Source organism: Corapipo altera, unplaced genomic scaffold, assembly GCF_003945725.1.
Source record: "Corapipo altera isolate COAL_440 unplaced genomic scaffold, ASM394572v1 2b, whole genome shotgun sequence".
NCBI lineage: Eukaryota > Metazoa > Chordata > Aves > Passeriformes > Pipridae > Corapipo > Corapipo altera.
Window position 1 is genome coordinate 13417018 of NW_020884874.1, and position 24560 is coordinate 13441577.

At 36.6% G+C, this 24560-nt stretch overlaps 1 protein-coding gene across 3 annotated transcripts in view; it reads right to left on the reverse strand.

Moving 5' to 3' along the window:
- Nucleotides 1-24560, reverse strand: part of MAN1A1 (mannosidase alpha class 1A member 1) — a 148380-nt gene that overhangs the window by 40391 nt on the left and 83429 nt on the right. For all 3 annotated transcript variants that reach the window (XM_027634313.1, XM_027634311.1, XM_027634312.1), the window contains one exon: nt 23969-24063. In XM_027634313.1, coding sequence (XP_027490114.1) covers nt 23969-24063 — 95 coding nt within the window. The remainder of the gene's footprint in view (nt 1-23968; nt 24064-24560) is intronic.

A 24560-nucleotide genomic window follows, 5' to 3' on the forward strand; every position in this document is an offset into this window, starting at 1 on the left:
AGGTAAATTCTAACAGCTGGTTGGTTTTTCAGCAGTGACAATGAATGTGTAACTACTGCCCTTGCCTAACCACTGCTCAGCTGGCAATTTCCTGCTCAACTGAGCTGCCTTCTCTGAAGACTGACTAATATCAGCTGTCACCTGGTGAGGTGATTTCTAGGGATGCTGGCTTAGCAGGACAAGGTAGACATGAATTAGTACCATCAGCAACCGCAATAGGAAGACTAACAAAAGTGGTTACTCAATTTTGTGGTACGACAGGGAATAAAACAATTTCTATGCTGTAATGTCACACAAAACACAAATGTTTTTTACTGTAACAGGTGATATAATGAAGAGGTATAGCCTCAAGAGCTTTCAGTTTGAGAACATTAATTTTGTCTATTTGCCTAGTCATATGCAGTGTCAGCACTAATATTATGCTCATCTCCTGGCCACTTCAGTGCTGGCAATGCAGGAGATGTATCTATTTGTATTGGAGGCACGTGCACATCATCATCTGTCTAGAAAGAAGAGTAGAAAAGTCAGATTACTATGGCTAACTCTTCATTTTTTGAGAAACTACCAGCAGAGCTCCAGAAAGATACTAATTTGAAACAAGATCTCTGCTTTTCTCCCTGAAGTTCATTTGTTAACAGGTCAATTTTAGGAAGACAGGAACAATAATAATAGTTTTGTGGTTCTTGAAAATTAACAGTTGTTTCAGATACCCAACACTACCTTGGTACATCAGTTGCACTGTTTGTGCTTACATTTTTCAAAAACAAAAGTTACCTTCTTCCCAGCAGTTTTGCCTTTTACCTCTATAAAGAAACCTACCCAGCACCTCTAAAGCTGTCCTGCTTTTCCTTAAGGTACTTGCAGACAAAAGTTTAAAATGTTCAACAATCACGGGATGCTATCCAGTGGGCTGATCTCATCGAGGTGACCATCTGACAGGCAATTTCTCTTGAAACTGGTCAGAACAGCAACAGAGACTGAAGAGCACCGTTAATGTAAAACCAGAAATTGAGCAGAAGATGCAAGAAGTACAGGATTTCCAATACCGACCTGTGCTACAGCCTATGCCAGGACAGGTTCCCAACTCCCAGAAGGATCAGTCAGCAGTGGAGGACACAGGGGAGGCAAGAGACTTCTATCTGCTCCACGTCCAAGTCATAGTACATGAACGCCCACTAAGTATCCTCTGTGGTGAAATGTGTCTGCTCATGATTAAGTCAGAGTGGTGATGGCTCCCGGGGAAGCACTGAAGTGAGTGGACACCACAGTGAATGGGAACAGCTGCACAGGGAGCAGGAGGAGCCAAGACCCAGGTGGAGAACAAAATGCCAGAGAGAACCAAGATGAAGAGGAAACAATCTCATCTGCCTCTGGAGAGCAGCAGAGAATAAGCAAAGGCCAGCAAAACTGCCTGTGGGAAGATCATGCTTCACTGTACGCATTGAAGTCTGACAGCTGCGGAGAATAAAAATAAATCACCTCCTCCATGGGCTCCAAAAACCACCAGACTCCATTAGGTACTTCTTTAACGGTCTGATATACAGTTTTTGAACATCTGGATCTAGTGTCTATTGATGCTTAAAATAATCAGAGTATCTTATTTTTACCAGTCCATTCAGACTGTTGGGCTGCTTTGTTTACATCAAATTCCTGCAACATTTCTCTGTGGAAAAAGGCTGAATTTCTTTAGAATTTTAAAGGCAGGGTTTGTACAACCCTTTCCTTATGGCTGTCTGCCTACTGACACTTCTCATGTTACTGGTGCTCTAAAGGGGCATCAGAGCTTGTGCAACTGTCACTCTGCAGCAAACCCACAGAGCAGTAAGCTCACATCTACACACTCGCATGGAGGAGTATGAGAAAGGGAGAGACAATTAGTAGTCAGGCAGTACATGATCTGAAATATCACTATGAGACATGTCAAGTGCTTAAAGGTAATTTTCAGTGTCACCATCTAAAAATGTACTAAAACTGTACTTGTTACTATAATAATTTCTGATAAAAGTTATCTGAGCACAGCACAGACCTACATTTCTCCCACAGCACACTAATGAATAAACTAAACAATTCAAGCATGCTATTAGTTTATGCGCTAAGGTTTAATTAATCAATTCCAAAGGCTAAAAAAGCAAGAGGGAATAGAAAACAACAGAGCAAGGCTAGAAATAATAAGTACTACCATGGACTACTTTTAATCAAGTCCCCAAAGGAAAGTGAAAATAACAGGAAATGAAAAGTCATGAATGGAATTTCACAGTTCTGCCATCCATGCAATAAGTGAAGATGGTGTAAAAGAAGGTGATATTAGAATGAAATTCCCTACTGTAGCAAGTGGTCTAACTCAGTGTCACTGACAACCAAAAAACTCACAAAACCAAACCCAATGAAACAACAAGCCTCTCCAACTCCAAAAAAACCCAAACCAAAGCAAGAGAAGCTAGCTCCTGAGAAGCCAATGGAAAACACCTTCTTAACAAATCCACTGCGAAGGAAAATAATTAAGAATTCTGGAAGAGTCCATGAGAAATGCTATTTATATATGTTCTTTTCCTCTCTGCCATACCTTTTAATACTAAAAGACAAATTAACTGTTTAAGTTTAAAGCTTATTTCAGAACTTTACATCTCACATTAAAAGTCCTTGCTGCCTTAAACCACAATAGCCATGGCATTCAGTGCTCTTGATAATTTCTTTTTTTCTTCTTGCTGGCCCCAAAACTCTCCTCTTGCTCTCCCAGTTGACCTTCTTGTTACTAGATGTTCTTCCCTTTACTGCCAGTCACTGGAGATCTTTAAATTATCTCCACACAGCCTCAAGTGGAAAGCAGCAAGATGTGTTTGTATGATGGAGATCCTGTGACAGCAATCCCCTCCATTTTGGGTTGAGGACACTCACAACCCAGCCAAAGATATTAGTGTACTGAAATATTGTGATAACAATGGCTTCTTAATCACAAGAGCAGTAGTCACATTTTTAAGGAAAGCCACAACTGATCTTCCAGACAGGATAAAATCCCATTATTTGCTCTTTGCAGTATGATGAGGACCTATAAGGAAGGGTAAAGATTCAAAGGACCAAAGCAAGGATGGCAAGTGACAGCTATATGAAACTTCTCAGCCACTAATTCCCACTTTTCCACTTCATAGCACTAATTTTTCAATACCCTAAATAGTCCTAATCTCAATCTCAGTCATTTGAAATATATTAGCATCACCTTGTTTATACAGTTCATATTCATTCCTTACCATCAGATGATAAAATTAAAAAGAGGGTTTAATCTTTTACTTCTCTGAATTCAATTAGCTTGTATTAGCTTCTCACATCATGAAAATATTTTATATGGGTTCACAGTCATTTAAGTCAAAAAGTCTATCAAAGCATCTAATCACATTTTTTGTGCTCGATATTGCATGTGGTGCCATCAAACATTTGAATCATAGAATCAAAATCATTACACTAACTGCACGGCTCCATTATTAAAAATAAGGGCTGACAAGTTGCAAAGGCCTGTTTCAAGCAGTTTTATAGCTACCATTCATCGTAAGGAGACTACGTCAAAGGCTTGCTGACTGACAGTCAACTATTTCTCCTTCTAATACAAGCTGTTGGATCAACAGTGGTTTCAAATACTGGCCGGCTTGTCACAAGACTTGCAGCTGTGATATTCATCTGATATTAACATTAACTTACAAATGCTGTAAACTACACTTGCATATGCATTTACAGATACGTGTATCAATCTAAACATGTACAATACAGAGACACCACTGTTGTCAAGGGAAACCTCTCTTCAGTATCTGCTTTCACAGATGCTGTGACAGCTGTATGAAACACTACTGAAATGGCATTTTGGTTCACTGAAAGGGACAGCTTCTCCACATAAAAAATACTGAAGCAGCCTTTTTCAGATTAGTGTTGTTAAAGACATAATCTGTTTTGACAAATGCTTTAAGAAAAGTATAAATGTCCCCTTTTTCCAGTCTGCTTCAATCTCCTTGTTCCTCTTTACCCGCACATTGCTGTGTCATATAAATCCATTTGTTCTAGGATCAGATAAACATTTGTTTTTCTCAGTGCCAGTCACTAAAGGCTTGATCCTTACTCACAGCCAACTGAAAGACTCCTGGTGGCTTCAACAGGCACTGATCGAGTATTAAACTCCTGTAACTGTCATTAAACCTGTTGCAGAGACGACAAGTTAATATGAATATGGGGATACCCTGCAGCTAGATTGAAACACCAGTATCACAGCATAAATCATTTCTGCTAACACCATTCAGATTTGGGAACTGAGACCTGCTTCTCTTTCTGGAAATGAGTTAATACAATGCAAAAGAAAGACTCTGGTTTCTGGTTTCTTTCCCCAGCAAATGACACATGTACTTATGCACAGTTTTATCCTTCAGTGCCTATTAGCTATATAAAGATCAAGATTGAAATCATTTATTTTAAAGAAGTACCTATTTACATACAATTTACATATTTTTTCCTACTTTATAGATTTATGGAAGATACATATTATTCAGTACAATTCAGGCAATTTAACTACAAAGAGCCATCCTTATTTTTTTCAAATGACGTTAGTTTCAGGCATATCACTAGGATAGAGAAGATATACATGTTATTTATCAGTTTCTGATTCTGAATGTTATGCTTGCGCTCCCTGTTTAATAAACATTAAATTTTATTTTATTGATTCACATATTTATAGATGAATCAAATCCCTCATTGTTTGTGTCAGCAAGGAAAATAAACCAATGCCTAAAATACGATCAAATTCATTAACTAAGGTATGATAAAGAATATTTCCTACTGTGTAGCAGGCCAAAAAAAAAAAAAGGTGGCGAATGACACATAATCTAACACACACCTGATTTTCACCTGAGGAAATAAACCTATTCCACTTTTTCTGTAATCTCAATTATCAGTTATTCAATTGTGTTCCACCAAACCCCAAACTTCACTATCAATCAAATAACTTCAAACAACAAATACTTTTTACACAGTTGCTGCTCATACTACAGATGAGCTATTTACAAGAAACCAGCGATGCTGATTATCTCAAATAGTGAGGCACAGCACAATATAGCTTAATTCCCAGATTTGCACTAAAAATTATGACCCAGGACAGTCTGATTTCATCATAAAGAGAAGAAAAAGAAAAAAAAAGGACAAACATTACCTTGAAAACTCAGTGAAGTCAGATTGTGCGAGACCCTTTTAAACAAAAAGTAATTTTGTTCCATAATCTTTTTTTCAGGAATCCTTGTACTAAATTATGATACAAGGACTTTACTTCAGTGAATATCCTGAAAAAGGAAAGGAGTTTTCCATCCAATTACCTAACAATTCAATAGAGCTGCAAAAGGCTGAAGGACATTTGCTACCTTGGCAGAGTAGAAAAATGAGGAGTACCAAACATTTCTTCTAAAAGTACTTTAAAATATAATCACAATCCATGCACTAATACTCACGACCACACTGAAGATATTCCTTGGAGGATTCTGTAAACCAGATTATCAGATAATAAAGGACTTGGCATGAAGTAGTCAAATAAGCTTTTCTTAACAATAATGGGATTTTAATCAATACAACAAAAATAATATAATAAAAGATGAAGTGAAATCAGGATGAAGGGATTACTATTTAAAATAATAGAACAATAAAAAGGCTCAGAAAAACCCCCACACTTCTGGAATCCTGCTGGAGACAGTATATGAAATGTTTGTTCCTGCACCAGCATACAATGTTTCCTTAACCATGCTGAAAAAGCTGCTGTATATTAAACAATGCACACAGAGAAAGTACCTGGAATATTTTGCAAGGACTGTCATGTAAGAAGCACCATATCTGTTCTTCAACTACAATTCTGTGTCTGGAATGGAGTATATTCTGGATAGATATGGCATACTAGTTAGCTTTTTTGAAACTTTTGAAAGATAATGTCAGTCAAAATAAGTACTTTTGGTAAGGTGCACAATTGTCTTTTTAGTACCAGAGAGACTTTGAACACAAAAGCCATTAGAATAAACTATTTTACGTCTCTTAAAATAGAATAGGTCTACTTTATTAAAAGTATTTATTTCTTGTCTCGTTATATTACATATTTTGGAGTTTAAGAGCAACACCCTGGCCTAAGTCAAAATGATCAGAGTAAATAAAAAAAATTGAGATGACTCCCTTTTCTGACTCCTGTCTCTTTCAGGTAGGCAGATTTCCAAAGGGTGTCTGATCAAGGGCCAGCAACCAGAGTCCAAATTTTCTGTGATGTGTGGGTGAATGTAGGGATAGAATGCAAGCTCTCTTCTCCTTCCTAACAAGCAAGCATGAAGAACCATCTCTGCTACAGCTGCAGTCCCTGTGGACAGTAACAGGTCTTTCTCTAATCCTCTAAAGTACCCAAGACATGTTTAGTCAATTCATGACTGATTAACAACAAACTAATCTGGCTCGCAAACAAAATGCTATACAATCACAAAGGATTATAAAGGGAAAAGAGGAAAAAGTAAGCTGGTTGTTTACTTCAAAGAGGCTCAAGAAATATGGAAACATAGTCTCCCATATCAGAGAATGGTATAGAATGATATGGTATAGAATAATACAAAAATACATTAAAGTGATAGTGATGCCACAGTTCTCTCCAACGTTTGTTTTCTCTTTCTGTTGTGCTTGAGTGAGGGGAAATAAACAGAATGCTGAGTGAATACCAGAGCTGCTCTGAGAAGACAAGTATCTTGCTGGCTCAAAAAAATGGAATGTATATGGAAAAGAGCTCTGGAGTATTCATGAGACTACTACCTAGGATTAGAATATTCTACAGAAGCATCCCCACGAGCTTGGAGAAGTAGGTCTGGGAAAGAAGATTTTAGAAATGAGCAGGTTGTACGGGGAATTGCAAACAAGGCATGGCATGGGGTGCATGATGTGACTTAAATGTAAACTGAGGAATGAGGGTGATGTAAGGCCTATGTTATTCATTCACGGAAAGGCCTTCCTTGATCTGCATCCAATACCAGATGTCAACTACATTTCAAGAAAGACAGGGAAAAAATTTAGAAAGCTTAGAGAAGAGTAACAAGAACTCCCAGGAACACAAATGGTAGGATTGAGGGGAGAGTCATCTTGTCAACAGTAGATTAAACATGTCAATAGTCTTCCAACACATAAAAGGGGATAAATCTTTCACCGAAATACTGAAGTATTTAAGTTTCAGAATAAAAAGTACACACAATAACACTCAAAGAAACCTCTCAAGAGTGAAGACACAGAAGCATTGGAATAAGCTCCCTCGGAAAATCATGGAATCCCCATGTTGCAGTTCTTGAAGAAATGGCTAGACAGACATCCGCTCGTGATAACTTAGATGGTACTTGGGTGTCCAGTATTGAAACATATGGATTGATGACAGGATTTCTGTCTTACTTTGTGTGTTTAAATCATTCCTGAATCATCCCCAAAAACATCTGATAAAGCAATACAAAACTAAATCATACATTCTTGAGGAAATCAATTTGTTTAAAAACAGTAATAAAGATTTTACAGCATCCCATCCCTGTGCATTACAGGAGGAGGGAAGCAAGTAAAGCCCATAAGGAGTCTTTTTGAAACTTTTAAGGTATGCCTTATCAAAGCATCTGTGATATGTCATTCAGAAGAAACAGTATATCATGCAAAAACTGGACAGTTCAGACTTCATTAAGTGGAGAAAAAGAAGCAAGTTTGAACCACTGTCTAAAGTTTACTTACTCAAAAGCAGGCTTGTGAACTAGTACTACTCATGAAAATCTCAGATGCTAGTAAACTTTAACCATACAACAGGCTGAATACCAAACCGACAGATTTAAGCCTTCAAAGACTGGCTCAAAAGCTATTTGCCATTAAAACAGTGCTGACAAACTTAGTTAAGCAAAACTCAATTAATTTACAAAAAGAATTCTGGGTAGAAGATAGCAAAAATAGCTTAATTATGGCCTCAGTAGAATATTATGACATGATGCAAAATGACATTGCTGAAAGACTGCATGTTCTAATGCCTGTTAGAAAACATTCATTTAAAAAGAATTAAAATCAAAATGATACACTTTTAAAATCTTTTTTGCTCCAATAAATTTGATTACCTAGAGAGGATGCTGTATGACATGAAATGGACAACCTGAAAGGTCAACCAGAAAGACTGTCAAACTTGCTGCACCAACCACAATTTGCTGGCATGTATTTAAAACACAGAAGCCTCTCCAAGGCAAAGTATTGAATCAAGACATTTACATTAATGGGCCTTTGACTAATACTCAGTTTTCTTATACTAAACAGAAACTGCACAACATGAGCACCATTACAAGATATATAGCATATGGATACCATTAAGGCTCAATTATAATGAGTACTTGCTCATTTATTTCTCTAAGCAGTACTGCAATGGATGTAGCAGCAGTTTCACAGGTGTCAGCTGGAAATAGTAGCCTTTCATTTAATTTGCTGAAAGACTGGTCCCTCCTATTAACTTCCCCCTAAAGATGTGTCAGTGTTATAACAATAAAAATGTCATTTTAACATGAAGTTTAAACCAATGAAGGCAAATTTCTGGAACAAACTACTCAGATGTCTTGCTAGCCTCTTTTTATTTCCTTCTCAATAGGTCTCAAACTACCTCATCATTATACAAGTCTCATTTTGTCTTTACTCTCTGCTATATGGATTCCTACAGCGACATCCATGTATCTATGGCATTTACTGCTGGGGTTTTATTACTGCTTGTTGGTTAGCAGCAGATTGTCTAATACAGAGCAACAGACTATTCTGGTAAGTCTTTTAAAATTACACTCAGTTATACCATATCCTCTAAGCCAAGTCTACTCTGCTAGGTTATGATGTACTACAATGAGCAAGGTCTACTCATTGAAAAGAAGGAAAAACAATGACACTCAGATTTTAATATGAGATTAAAGCGAGAACACAATTTATTTTGGATGTTGGCTAGGTGCACCCACCTAACTCAACACTTAGATAAGTCCACACCAGCCCACTGGACTAAGAATTCAGGTTGAGTGTTTTCTGCAACATAAAGACATGCTAGTGAGCTGTTACTCTTCCCTGCTCTTAAAAAATTCAGTCTGTAATGAGTTAAAGGTCAGCCAGAGCAGAACACGATCATGAAAGTATTGCTTACTGGGTTATTCATTCTTAAGGTTGATTTGCCAGGCATTAGATCTCTGCTGTAGTAATTCCAAATTATATGGCAATATTAGGGAAAAAACAGCACAGTCAGCCTATACAGCATTGAATAATCACCCTAACACTGGCAGGCTCCAATAGCAAAAGGAACACTTGCATCAAATGCTCACTGAGCCATAACATTGATATGATAATGACAAACAGTTATTTTGAAAGCATACAGGATTTTTAGCATCAACTCACTGCAAAACAGCATAGAGAAAACAGCAGATAGAGATTCTTTGGTAATCTGTGTTTCTCCTGACGGAAGACTTTAGCATCTTCTTTTACAGTTTCTTTCTCAAGGTGAATATCATGTTCACCATCATAATAGAAGCTCAAAGATATGACAAGGGATCAGTTTTCAAAGTTATATGTATGTGCAATTCATCAGCAATCAAGAGATTAAAAAAAATGCTAAAAGTTTTCCTTAAAAAGAAAAAAAAAAGAAGGAATACATTAAAAGTCAAACTATCTCTCTAAACTGGACAGAAATATTGTGCAGTTTACATTCCATACCTTTTAATGCTACGAGGAAAAACCTCAGATAGCTACAAAAAGTCCTGAGGCATTCACATACATGACTGAATTTGGTTTTGGAGGAACTCTTGGTCTTTACTACTCATGCCAGTTCTACAACCATCCATTTTATTAGCACAGCTGAATGAGTTACAGCACTGGATATCATTTAAGGTTATATTTTATCCTACATATCTACAAACTAATTCTTTAATGTATACTCTTTGTCAGTAATAATATCTTGTAGTACGTGAAAACACAAAAAAAGTCCAGCTGATCTAACTGAAAGTTACAGTGTGATCAATCTGATTTACAGTACTGGAGTGCCTAATCCACCACAGAATGAATTCAAAGAATACATAAGACACTTTAAAAAAATCTCTCTCCAACCAGCTGCATGTCATGTAACTACTCTTATTTTGCCATGTGCAAACCGAGCTTTATTACTGGAAATGCTCATGAAAATTGTGTTACAGTGGTAACTGCAAAGAAAATAGTTATCAAATGTCTAGTTATTAGAGAACAGTCAAATCTTTTCATTTCTGCTCAAAATCTTTGATTTGTCTGGCTTTGCTCAGATCAAAAAGCTGGATCAAAAGACATAGAAGGCTTTGCTTTGCTTAGCTATCTAAGACCAAGTTTGTGACCCCGACATGTTCTGAGAACAAGCAGGTCAACCGTGCCAAGCAAATATCCACTTTTAGGTACTTTCATGTTTATCCCATAAACCACAACACAGCAAGACGAAAGACTGGGAGAAAGACTTCAGAAGTTCATCTCCTGAGCTGAACTAACCTGTTAATGAAGACACTCATATTGATTCCTTGATCTTAATTATTCAAAAGCCCTTAGGCATAACATACCCACCATTCACCTATGAGTAAGATCAGACTGATTTAAACTCTAGCTAATGCTTTCTTTTAAAAGAAGAAAGAACCAAGGGAGCTGAACCACATGTCTGAGAAGTAAAAAACCTCAGTCTAATTCTCCTCCAGCTGAAAAGTTTCAAACCCATGACTGTTAAATTCCTGGAGAATGTTTTAAGTACAAGGCAAGAAGCTGTTCTGGAAAATGCTGTCCATCTTTTCTTTTGTTGAAATTGTGTCACAAAACAACTGAAAGGACAGATTCACTGGACTGAAAACTCATGGATTTTGGTCTCCTAGAACACCTTCTCTAATGCATTCTTAATGAAAACTTAAACAGCAACAACAAAATCCCTAAAACAAGACAAGCAAACTCCCCACAAGTCTTATGTAAATAAAGCAGGTTGTTTTAACTGTCTGTTCACTGACAATACAAGGATAATGAATGGGTTTAGACAGTTTTCAGCATTTGATTTATAGATGTTTTGTGCTTTTTCCTCTTCAATTGTTAAAAATAAGACTAAATATAAACCTTACTGACGAGATTACAATACTTTGTCCACCTGAATATTTTAGCAGATTAGATTTGATAGTAGCAAAACCAGGCAGTCTGCTAAAGACCATTTTCTATTATCAATTCCACTGCTAGGATCTGAGTTGTAGTTTTTGTTCAGTACCATTTGATTTCCTACTAGACTAGAGGCACTGAGCATGGGGTGATCCACAATAACCTTCACGCCTCAAAAAGAAGGCAAAAAGGGCACAAATACTCTCTCCCCCACCCCTCAAGTCACCTTGTCATGCTAATTAAATACACCTAGGTAATCTCTACTACATTTCTGAAAAGCATTTAGGGACAGGTTATGAAAAATGCAAACTAGTATGACCATTACAGTAACTGCATTAGTTAAATTTATTAATTTGTCAAAATTAAGTCAATAAGAGTTTTAGTAACACATATTACTTGATTAGTTTTGAAAGTGATTATCCTAAGAACTCTATTTAATTGGAATCATCTCAATTTACAGGATACATTAAATCCTCAGTAGCATTTTAAGATGATTCAACATATGCAGGTCAATTACCAGTAATTACTGTTTAATACAACTGCTTCAGAAGAAACTTCAGTACAACACTGGAAAAGAGTAAAAGGGGATTCTAAAAAATACAACTGAACCCCAATTCTGAAAGATACAACTGAACTTCAGCACACGTTATTACAGTAAAAGGCTCTATATAATATCTAAGTTGTTAAAACTGTTCTGAAATGGTAAAGATTATAAAAATCCGAGCTAATATTAAAGAACAGTTGCCTACCTTAAAATGGATGATGATAATTTGTCAGGACTGCCAAATTACTGAATTGCACTAACTGCACTCATGCCCAGCTGCACATTAATTACCAGATTAGAAAGTTATAATTAATTTTCTTAATATCACTACACTGCTTTTCTTCCTTGAGTTCATAAAAACAGATTGCAATCAATCTTTGTTAATTCATGCTGCAGAACAGAACTGCCATAGCTATTTCTACATGTGAAAAACACCACATGCATAGTTCTTGGGGTAATACTCTGCCTAGAAACTCTGTCTTCTGACATTTTAATGAAGTGTTGTAATAAGGCAAATAAATTATAAATTATAATTTGACTTAGTATAATTAGCAGAAAAACTACATAAGCTTAAAAATGAATTTTTAAAGAATCTTCTTAATTACCAAATTTAGAAGTGGTTAGTGTATTTCAAAATATTTTGAACTGGAAAAGAGGGTTTACTCATAGTTGCATTTTTGAAAGCCTTCACTGCTGAGACTTTTAAAATTTCTTCATCAGCTAACTTTGTCATTAGAAACCACCAAAAGTGTTTCATACTTGTCTGGCCTTTCCAGAGCACATAGTGCAAGACATTTAAAGAACTAATATATGAAAACAACTTTACAGAGATACAGACAAAAGTACATCACAGCTCTCATCAGGAGCATTCAGTTTCAAATACAGCCAAGATAATTAATGCAGCATTCAAGCAGCATACATTTTCTGTGTTCATATCTGCATTAGTATAAAAAGGTGATTTTATAAGATGGAAAGGTTTATTCAAGGGTTGTCATGTGAAGAAAGGAGAAATGAGTAAAATCAATGCACCTTTTATTCATTTTCCATTATGCCCAAAAGCTGTTTAATTTCTCCAGCCTCATTACTGTTTAAATTTTTTTTTCTCTCCTCACTTCCCTTCCTTTGTAAAAGATAAGAATGAGTACAGAAACATAAGAATTATGACATCATGGCTTCCAAAGAGTGCTAATCTATTCTATTTTGATCTAATAGAAGTCAAAATGGTCAAGCTTAGGTGTCAGAATGGGGAGAGTGAATGTCAGTAACAAATGAAGACTGAAAATATTTTTAGTTTGGGTGTTTGTGGCTTTTTACTGTTTCTAAAATCTTCCAGTATATGGTAAAGAACAAGCAATTCTGTATTTGCGAAAGACTGGAGATAAAGGATTTAAAAGAATATATAGCCTTCAGTAGCAAAGCCAGCATAAGTCTCTTGTTATATATCTCTTCTCCCAAACCTCCCTAAAGAAGCCCAATTTGCCTTACACTGCTAAATGCTATAAACATGTTTTTTACATATATAAAACATCTATATGCGTGTGTTGATGTATACACACACACAGCCCCTGTCTACCCTACAGTGTATACCAAAATACACAAACTTGATTATCACTCTTTCCAGAATATTTAAGTACTTCAATACATTTAAGACCTTGATGAACAATGTAGTAGATGATAATACTCTAGGAGAAGTAGTATTTATGGATCAACTCTTCCATAAAGCATCATACCTTAAAGCAGCATCTCTAGTATATGCCCTGTTTGGGGTGCTGCAGAGAGGCAGAGAACCAGATTACTAGATGACCTCAAGAACGTGGGAGACAGAAGGACAGAAGGAGGTAAAGAAGGAAGGACGGAAGGAGGGATGGAAGAGAGGAAGGGAAGAAACTGAAAAGCAGTCAGCCCAGAAGTCGCAGAAGACATACGTGGGACAACACCCAGTACAGTTCTCAAATATTAATTTTCACAAGCTATGAAAATGAAAAATCTGAAAAAAGACTCAGAGAAGCAACCCACGGGTCGGGAAAACACGATGTATCCAGGATTCAGATACTTCTTATGTGGGGTAAAAATCACAGAATCACAGTAGAGAAAACTTCTACCAGGGCTGAAAATGATCACTGCTGTGCTTCTCCTCCAAAATAAATATGGATTACAAGAGGGCAGCAAGCATGGAAGAGGAGTAGCAGGATTAGAAAATACATAAAGTAGAGCAGGATCAAAGACAGATTGCAATAGTTTTGATTTACAGAAAACACACCACTAAAAGGCACTGGATGATCTCAGAATTGTAATAAAAACTTGCCAGTAGATTAAGCATTCAATTAAGGTCTGGATGTTTAAGAGACACGATGAGAAACAGTGTAGCTGTTTTCCAACCTAAAACCATTTTGTTACATTTATCACCACCTAGATAACTAAAAGTAACAAGCACAGCACTACAGGTACCATTTAATGCTGAGATTATTGTTTCAAAACAATTATGCGGTCTTTATTCAGCTGGCCATGAAGTGTGCATATATCTCGACACATGAAGCTAGTCATAAAGCTGAGAAAGTCCAAGTTATGATCAGCAATTATGGAAGCAAGGAAGAAAATAATCCTTCCATTATTTTAAGATTTCTGAAAAGAAAGAAAACTCCGCAGTTCTCACCTAATGCTAAACATAACTAAACAATTAACAAATAACAAACTTTTGTTTCTTTTAAAATCTAAGGTAAAAATTAAATCTGCGTGAATGTTATTATTCTGATATAATAGACTGATTTCTAGGGGAAAACCCCCCTATTTTATGCTGATTTGTTACTATAAGGCCAATCTAAAAAATTAAATGGGAAACTGTACTGCAAGAGTATCCAACGTATCCATGAAAATAGATATGCCATGACTTTCAGAAGAACAAAAGATGTCATAAGCAGTTATGACTAGTCAGCTTAAAAAACACATAACATACCCCCATTAGCATTGGCACTATGAAACTGAAAAATACAAAATTCAAGTTTCACAGTATTAATAGGATTATGAAGTGCTATAAAGAGAAGTTGAAAATTTAGATAAGTAAAACTGATATTTGTGATAAACATGATGCATTGGAATTGTATCAGTTTCAGGCAGGGTCTCAGCTGTCCAGCTGCAAGGTTATAGTTAAGAGGAAGTTATGGAGAAAGCCTCTCATGTCAGCAGTAATGAGAAACCATAAAATGATGAATAAAGATTTACCAATACATACATAAATCTATGTGTTTTTCTGCAATAAAAGATGTACTTCAAGAAGTATTGCAGGTAATTGCTTTTTTTAAGTGAGGAAAAAATGCAGTATTCTGTGAAGATATAAGCAGAATCTGTTCTTAGTAATGATTTCTGAAAAAATGTAGTTAACAACACTTGTTCGCGCTCATCATTTTAGGACAGTAAGAATACAGAGTAACTACAGACATCAGCTATTTAAACTACTGCTTATTTTAGAATCTAAAATAGTCCTTATTTTCAGTACTAAAGGAAAACCTTGTTTCTCCAGTCCTGTAAAGCTGAACCTTTATACCAACAATTTACTCAAAGTACAGTGTTTTTATCTACTAATGTAGATCATAAAGACATACTTTTAAATTTTGAAATTATTATTTTTAAGAATGACCTGCTCAGTCTGAGAATTTAGCCAGGTAGATGTTTCAGAGTAATTTTGGCTAAAATACACAGGCAAAGCACACTGTAAATGACCCCTTTCCCCTTCTTGCAGGCAGAGTCCTGCAAAGGTACATACCTTGTATCAAATACATTAAGTGAACAATTTGTAAGTGCCTTTATAATTTGTCAGTTAGAAAATTCTTAGGTGGAACAATCCTAACAACAACTATCATTTTCAGGTGATGTGTTTTCCTGAAATTACTTGAATTGTGGTGGAAGTGACTGAAAAGTAGTTGTGCTCATTTTATTTATTTAATGAAACCTGAAATCGTAGGAATTGATTCCCTTCCCTCTGAAGGAAGCCTCTCCCAACAGTTACATTTTGTCTATTATAAGATTATAATTTACTCTTATATTATAATTTATTATAATTTTTATCTATACAGATTAATCTGTAAAGATTAAAATTAGGACATACATGATACAAGCAATTGAAAGGGAAATGACCTTCAACCAGTGCAAAGATTACTTTGCCTAAACTCAGGTGTTGGTGTTCCCAGCACAGTAAATAGGGCCAAGACAAGCAGCTCAGTAGGCATTGGATACTTGATTTCAGGGAAGGAAGGATAACTGCTCATCAAGCTGCTTCATAGTGCCTTTGCAGTGTGTCTCACTGTAGTGGGAGCTCGTTCCTGCTGCGCTGGTGTCTCACCTGGTGTCTCATACAAACATGTTTCATCTGAACTGAGCCTCAACCTGCACATCTTTACAAACAACTCCAATATGTTTGGCAATTCAGTGCTAAGTGTTCCCTTGCAACTCCTAGGAAACCGGAAGCAATGGTCCAGGTGCAAGAGATCTTTGGAAGAGATAGTGAGGAGGGAGAGGTTAGCATCATCTCAAGGAAATGTTTGCTGGCAGGGAAAAGCTTTATGTGGGAAGGAATTTGTTCTAATGCAGGATGCTGTGTATGTTCTCTTTCTGTCTGCTGAGAGATAACTCCCTTGCTACAAGTCATAAAATTCTCACAGACACGCCCAGAGGCTCCTGCAGGGGGTCCAGGCAGGCCATAAAGCAAAGCAGGAGAATACAGCCTGGGCTTTTACTGCACATGCAAAAGGTGTTAAACAATACCAAAATGGTTTCTGTTTTCGCCTTCTTGGCCAACTGTATCTATCACTTAGATATATTGCAGTGTTCTCAGCAGTTAAAATTAATTTTCTTCAAAACTTTTGCCACAGGCTGGTGTCTGGGGTTACCTGTGTGCCTATCAATCCTTACATATGGCATACAAATAACTCCTAAGTATCCTAAGGTGATAACAGCAGTTATCCAGCTAAAGCAAGAGTACAAGCAACACCAACATCCATATACTAATTTATAAAATTCTATTTTCAATACTTGCAATTTCAAAATCCTGCAGGCAGATTTCTTTGGGGAGCAAGAATGGTTTTAACTCTCAGGAAGCAAATTGAGGACCTGATGCAACTTTCCCACTTTATGTCATTGCATTTCGATGAGGGACTGATTAATTTACAACCAGTCTAGCAGAAAATTTGCCATACCTGCTTGGTACTTGCCATCTATTGGTATATAGGTGACTCGGGTGAACTTCCTATCCTGATTTCTAGAGCAAAACACAAAATATTTCAACTTGCCTATCCTAACTCAAATCGCTCCCTGTTTCCAGAGCAGAAACATTAATATCTTCTTCACAAATAACACACACACAAAAGCCATTTCCCATTTTTTTAAACCACCAAGACAAAATGTTATGATAGCTGCGGAAGGCTTTCATACCCTGAAGACTGTCTGCTGAGGAGAGGGGTAAGACCTAAGAAGTGAAGACCTAGAGCCTCCTGCTCTAACCAGTTGGCTTCTGTGGGGCTGTTTGGCACAAGGTTTGTTTTGTTTTTTAAAAGAACATTACCTATTGTTAGCACCACAGAGATCTATAAAGTGATTGCAATTGTAGATTTTATACTGAGGAATCACATTACTAATACTCACACAGGATTTTACACAGATAAACAGTATGATAATTATGAACTTGTAAGTATTTATACTCATTTCACATTGCACTAATAAACTGTGGGAAAGACTTAGTATTTAAACTTAGAATTTGGGATTAGAATCGCTTTCTTTTGCCTATAAAGAAGGCACTTCAACTGAGAAAGATATTTTGCAATAGTAATAATAGGTCCCAAATCCTTCCTGTGTTATTGCCAGAGGGCAGCCTCCCACACAAATTCTGCATTACAATATTGAATTGAAAATGGTATTTCAGTAATACAGCCTATCATTAAGGGCTATCATAAAAATAACTTTTTTTCTTGGTTCTTTTTCTTCCTTGCCAAACAGCTATGTTCCTTGAACTTTCTCATGGAATTTTTATGATATTATTATAAATGAGACTTTTTTTTACATTGCCTAATGGCAAATCAGATATCACCACAGGTCAAATATACTGACTATTGAACATAAAGGTCCCTTCCAACCCAGCTGATTTTACGGTTCTATGATAAAGCGCTATGCAATGCTGGCTACTCATTTCAGATGAGGCAAAGATATGTCAAGGAATCTTTTAACTTCAGTGTTCTAACAAGTCCTAAACCAATGAAATTTCTTTGCAGATGACATATAACATGGTGATATCAAAATGCCCCAAACACAAAACTAATTTTCCAGGTTTTTTTGCATTCAATACTGACTCAAGAAATGTAAACTTGTTTATGAATCATACAATTAACTGAAATATCTGTGCTGAAAAATGTACCCTTCGCTGAAATTATTCTTGTCACTAGTTACTTATAAATCAGGATGGAATTAATTTCCTCAACTCAAGATGTTAATTCTTTCAATTACTTGTGTACGGTCTTCTTCAGACAATGGAAAGAGATCAGTATCTCTAGACAGCAGATCATTCTGTGCCCAAACATATGCTTGACATCAGACAAATAATTTTTAGAGAGGTAAAGTTCAGCTAGGATTTAGCTCTTTCCATTCAGTGCTAATACAAATCCACACCACGATCCAAATGCCTGAAGGCAAAAGTCTGCTTTCAATTGGTTGTTTTTTCTACAGGGGAAATCTCAGTGTTTAACTCAATATCCAAATCCTTTTTGTTATTATTGCCACTCTATTACATTAGTGGAGCCATTTGCCAAAACCACACACAAAAAGCCTTTATAAACCATGTCTGCTACCTTTAGCTTTTTTCCTTACGTATTTTTGATTTCTTCCTCTAACATTATGCCAAAATTACACAGAAGGGATAAAATTAAAGATTTCAAGATTTCATCTAAACACAACTTCTGCATGGTCCTACAATAACAAATTACGCAGACAATGTAAGTTTTTCCTCCCTAAACTTGCTTTAAAAAACAGGTTTATTTTTGCTAAAGACAGTCAAATTTGAAGAATAAGCCTTTATTTAACCCTATAGTCTTAGTCTTTTTTTTTTTTTTTTTTTAAATTTAATTTAGACACTGGAGTTAACAGTGCAAACCAGAAAAATTAAATTATCCATCCTGGTTGAATCTCTGCAAGAAATGGCTTGTTGTATCACTAGGACAAGTAAAAGCATGAGCTGTTAATTATTTTAAAGAATATAGTATCATACAAGCAACTTGAAACAAATTTTGCAAAATAATGCAACAATCACATTTCAGGTATTTTGTGACAATGTAAGTGGGAGAATTAAGCTGTCCAAAAAGGTTTACTGAATTTACATGATTGGATCCCTTCTTTGTTACATTTTCAAACTTTTAAGATTCCTTTACAAACTATAAATGTATATACTCCTAAGTGCATTGATTGTGTTTTGGAAAATGTCCCAGAACTCAAAGAGAACCATCCTGTTATATGCTAAAATCTTTCCTTAGGAATACCAGAGTTTTTCTAATGAGGTAGCACACTAAAGACATTTTGAAGTCCTCAAGTGTTGTTGGTACATGAGACCTCAAACACATTTTGAATTTGGGAATTACTCTGAAACTTTAAGATATTTTCAAGCAAGTTCTGTTGTCTGAAGACCAGCATTTCATACCTCAGTGCTTGGTTTATTGACCACATTTCCACTGAGCTGGAAGGTGCTGAGAAAGAAGCTCCTTTAAATGTCTACAGCCTAAACCACTGCTGGTAGTCTGAAGTACCAGAAGAAGTACCCGATAGTGTGAAGTATCAAAATGAGTGCTCCATAAGAGAACATCACCTGTCTGTGTCATCCTGGCAAATGCTGTGGCATTTTACCATAAAAGCCCTCACCAAAACAGCTCTCCAAGGCAAGCCAAAGATGGTGGGGAGAACAATCCTACTTGGCACTACTGTCATGGAACAGGAATCTTAGCTGGTGGTAAAAATTAATTCAAAATAAAAAACTATGGGTGTACTTTTTCTTGCTACTTTCTTTTTTTCCTAGTGATGTGAGACAAAAAGCTCTTTTTGAAGCTATGAGTGTATCTTGTACTGAAACCACACAGCAGCTACAAGGGCCCAGTTGCTCCAATAAACTTTTGTTCAAACTTTGAAAACTGTGACACCTGGAAAAGCCTGTGGCCCAACGTAAATATTCTGTACAAAATACAGTATTTTATTAATTATTATTATTAATAATTAAATAACAACAACAACAATAATAATAAAGTCAAAAGGGGACCTTGTTAAAAGTCATGCTGACAACATCCCAGTGGTATATATTGCAGTTTTGTCACTTCCAACCTCAGTTACCTACAAATGAGTAACTACTTCATGTAAACAATTTAGCAAGGCCTCTGCTGTCTCACTTCAAAAAATATGTTATATTGAATCCAACTCAGGTCTGCTTTTAATGGACAATGCTAATGTGTGAAAGGCAAAGAACCCTGAGCTGACATCAGGCACGGTAAGCATTTTACATTTATATTGAGTAAATCTTACCACACCCTGGGGTTTGATTTCAATAAAAATTAATCACATATTTCAAAGTTCTCCTTTTTAGTTTCTGTTAAGCTTCTTTGCTCTGACCCACTCCAACCACCCCTCAAAGCTTTTCCTCTTATACAACACTTCCCATGGTTGCTGTAGCTATAAATGTCTACATAATTCAGCTTTGTCACTGAGATAGAGGAACAGGCATGGTATACCCCTTGCATACCGTGATAGCCTTAGATACTTAGATACCATTTTCAATTTGTTCTCTTTCCAGAAATAAAAATATTATTTACTCCAGTTGAAAACTTTTTCATTAAGGTAAAGCATAACTACTTTTCAAAGTTTCAGATGCACTTAAAGGTTATATGCTACACTGATTCTTCACAAAAAAGGCAGGCACCTTAATGCTTAACAGTATTGCTACATCATAGCCCAAAACACAAAATAAATAACCTTATAAAAACTATGCAACTGGTCAATGTGTAAAGAGCAAACATTTTATGGAAAATACATTCTTTCCCATAAGAATGCTTATTAGCAAGTAGTAATGTGGTCTTATTGGAAAAACAGTGACTAGAACCCAGATACAGGTTTGCTTTTAAAGGGGGGAAAAGTGTCATGAAGGTACAATTTCTATATAAAAGAAAAAAAAAATGCACAGCATCTTATATTAAGTTAATTCCTGATTGATCCAACAGAATAACATCAGTCTGGGTTCTTCTCTTTATTTCACAGCTGGGCATCATCCCATAAACACAAGCCCTGAACAGCTTCCCTTTTAATAGTTACAGAGGTAAAAATAAATGGATACATTAAAAAGATTACTTGATCCTGCAAACTTGATGCAAGGCTGGGTATTTGGTAAGCTTACTTAACTCCCTAAGAAAGTTATAATTTCATTTTTTTTTATTTCTATAAATCTGAGAGGTAAATTACGGAAAGACACTAGCATTCCAATTGTTCAGTTATAAATTACTTGAAGTTTTTAGAGAGAAAGGGAAATTACAATTTTAGCATGGAGAAGCCTGATTATCACAACTCACTGAGAAAAAAAATATAGGATCATGAACGAGTGGTGTTTCAAGAAACTCTTATAGTTGGTGTTTTAGAAGTATTGAAGACAAAATATCTAAACAAAGGATTGCGTGAGGGAGGAAAATAAATAAGCAAATAAATAAAAGTGCCAGCTTGCGTTCCTTATTCCCAAGGATAAGACTCAAACCTGTCTGTCAACTCACTACTGCTTTAAACACTTCTCTGTCTGCAGCCTCTCTTTGTACCAGCATTTTTAGCCAGAACAGTCAGTGTGTGCTATACAACCCTGGTTACTTAAATAAAAGGAACTTCAAATTCCTGCAGTACAAGCAGAAGTGAAAAACAGATGCTGCAGATGAAGATACAGAGCAATACCAAGAACATCAGAAATAAGGAAGTGCAACTGAAACTTTAGAAAGAAAGAAAAGGAAATCCCAGTACAAACGACCAATCTAATTACTTAAAATGTACTTTAGAGACCAAAGGAAATTTTACAAGCAAACACACTCAAGAATTGGCAAGTAATTTTAGCTGTAGAATAGCACAATGAAGTTTTTATTATATTTGATAATTAGGGTTCCACAAATAAAACAGTAAGTGTCCTATGGTCATGAAGCAGTGAGGAAAGAAGCAAGATGAAGAAAAACAATGGAGAAGATAAAAAGAAAAAGACTTCAGCCTTTGGTATGTAAGCACATATATATGTTAGACAAAAGCACACATATGTGTTTACACACAGGGGCATGCAAGCAGAGAACAAGTCTGGCTATGATGATACAGGATGAGCAGAGAAAATAAACTATTTGGTGAAGAACATTTGCACAGTGAAATAAATATCCAGCTCATCTGTTAATCCAAAAATAGTAATTTAAAAATAACCACTGACACCCATAATCTATTGTGAGGGTTTTCCAATTTGAAGCGTAAATCAAAATAAAATCAAGTAAAATACTAATCAGAAATGAGGCGTATTAGATCTGCAATATATGTAGGCTTCAGTGGCTTAGCATTTCCTAAGCCTGGATGACAGCATATTTGTTTACTCACAGTATTATGGAAAAGTCATCTACTGAAGGTCAAACCTAGGCAGATATGGAAGGATTCAGAATGAATAACCAAGAACCCAGCATTTAATGTAAGTTTTTCTGCCACAGCAAAAGAAATTATTTCAGCACAGATCCTCTTCCACTTTTATGCCAGGTAAGAAACGAATCCCTTTTGCATTACCACCTTGCAGTGTTTGTGGCTGACATCTGTAGTGCCCTGTAGCAGTTGTTGTGAGAAGGTAGGAATAAAACCATAAAGATCTATCACACAATTTGAGCTATATGCAAAAAACCATTGATTTATTTAGAAGTTAATCAGGGATTTAGATAAAAGACAAATTTTTAGCCTGAATATTTTAAACACATTTACATATACTATGTAGAGCAAGGTACTGTTGTGTTGCAATTTCAAACGTATGCTAGCATTTTGTATTCAGAAGTTTTTCTAACAGCTTACAAACAAATAACCAACACACCTCAAGCTGTTGTACTATTGAATTTGTGAAGAACTCATTAAAGCCTGTTGAGAAGAAATTATTAGCATGCATGTAATTAACCAAAGTCCAAGAATCATCACCAGGCAGCAGTTAATCAGCCCCTTCAATGATGAGAAAGTTCAGGATTTGCTAATTCCCTCCTGCTCCTGCACACGGACGTGCTTTTTTTGCCTTCTACCTCACTGCTGTTCGAAAGGAAGGTGGAAGAAAAGCCTGTCTGAACTGACATGCCAGGAGTTTCTGCAGGACTGCCTCTGAGCAGTTTACTGTGTAGCCTGAAGCAAACACAGCCAATCAAGCAACACGTCAATGTATGTCCCACTGTGGGGAAAGGTGTGCTCATAAACACAGATCAAGAACAGTGGAAGATGCTGACTGCCAAGGAGGGAACCACGCAAAAAAACCACACCACCAACACATGCACATGTGAAATTCTTCCTGATTGACTTTCTTGTGATGAGTGATGCTGGGGTTTATTTGCAGTATGAAGAAAGCTGAGGTGTCCTTACGAATACGCAAATACACCCCACACGTGTAACTTTCAATATTCTTCCCCACTCAGTGCAAAGAAAGAATTTTCTTTACCAGCACAGCATCACAGCTAGCAGTCCTGAGATGGACCAAGGAATTGCTGACGTATCTGGAGGCAAGAGTGATTTCAGGAAAGCATGCATCTCCTACAGCAAACACACAGCTGCCTTCAAACCACAACTGCTCAAAGCAAAAGTACTCCTTGGGAGAAGGTACAAAACAGTGAGTCACTTGTTGCAGGTATTGCTCTTGCTTCTCAATATGAAGGACGTGCTGATGGTGCATTTGAGAACAGATAAAAATAAGGTGGATAGAAAACTTATCCTTTCAGAGTAGCACATGCCCTTTTGCTCTTACCCTACCTAAAACAACGGTAAAAGCAATTAAGGACCTCAGTGATGAACATGTAACTGACAAAAACGCAGCCAGTTGTGAGATGAATAGATATATTTCTATGTGTATTCTTGTATGCACAACATGTATCCACTTAAATTTCCCAATTTAAATTGTAGAACCAAAAAAGACAAAAACTGTACAGCAATTGCAATAATTCTGTGGTAAAGATGGGTTCAACATAATTTTTATATGTTCTAGTCACCAAAAAACAGTTGTTTTACCTCTTGATGTTAAGCAATGCCCAAGGTATCCCAGTGGGAGTGTTGAAAGCAGGTAGCAATTTCTCTCCAAGCTCCACTGCCTTTTTTCGGAAAACCTGAAAGTTAAGAAGAAACCAAGTGTTGGAAAATGCGTTGGTGCTCCAACTAAATTAATTTAAATAATACCATTATTGAGCACATGGTACAAGCCACCTCAGCACAATGAAGCATTCCTGCTCTTTTAGAATGATGTCAAAGGAACAAAGCAGCATGACTTGTTTTCCATTGCAGCTGATAACAAGAGAACTCACATAGCAGGATCACACAGTGACAATGCCCAGATAACCAGCCTCTGGCACGACCCCACCAAACCAGAGCCATGAGTGCAGCCAGACTTGCTCTGGATGTCGCAGAGCAGCTTACACGCTCCCGGTTGCCCCTGTCAGATATGCCAGGCTCAGAGTGGGGATCATGAGCCAGACATGCTGCTGTGTCCAGGTTTGCTCACTGGCAGCTCCCTACCCCGAGCAACACCTCCTGTTGGAGCGGTGGGGACACAGACGCAGAAAGGCCGCCTTTGCTTTCTGCGAGGCCGCTTTTGCTTTCAGCGGCT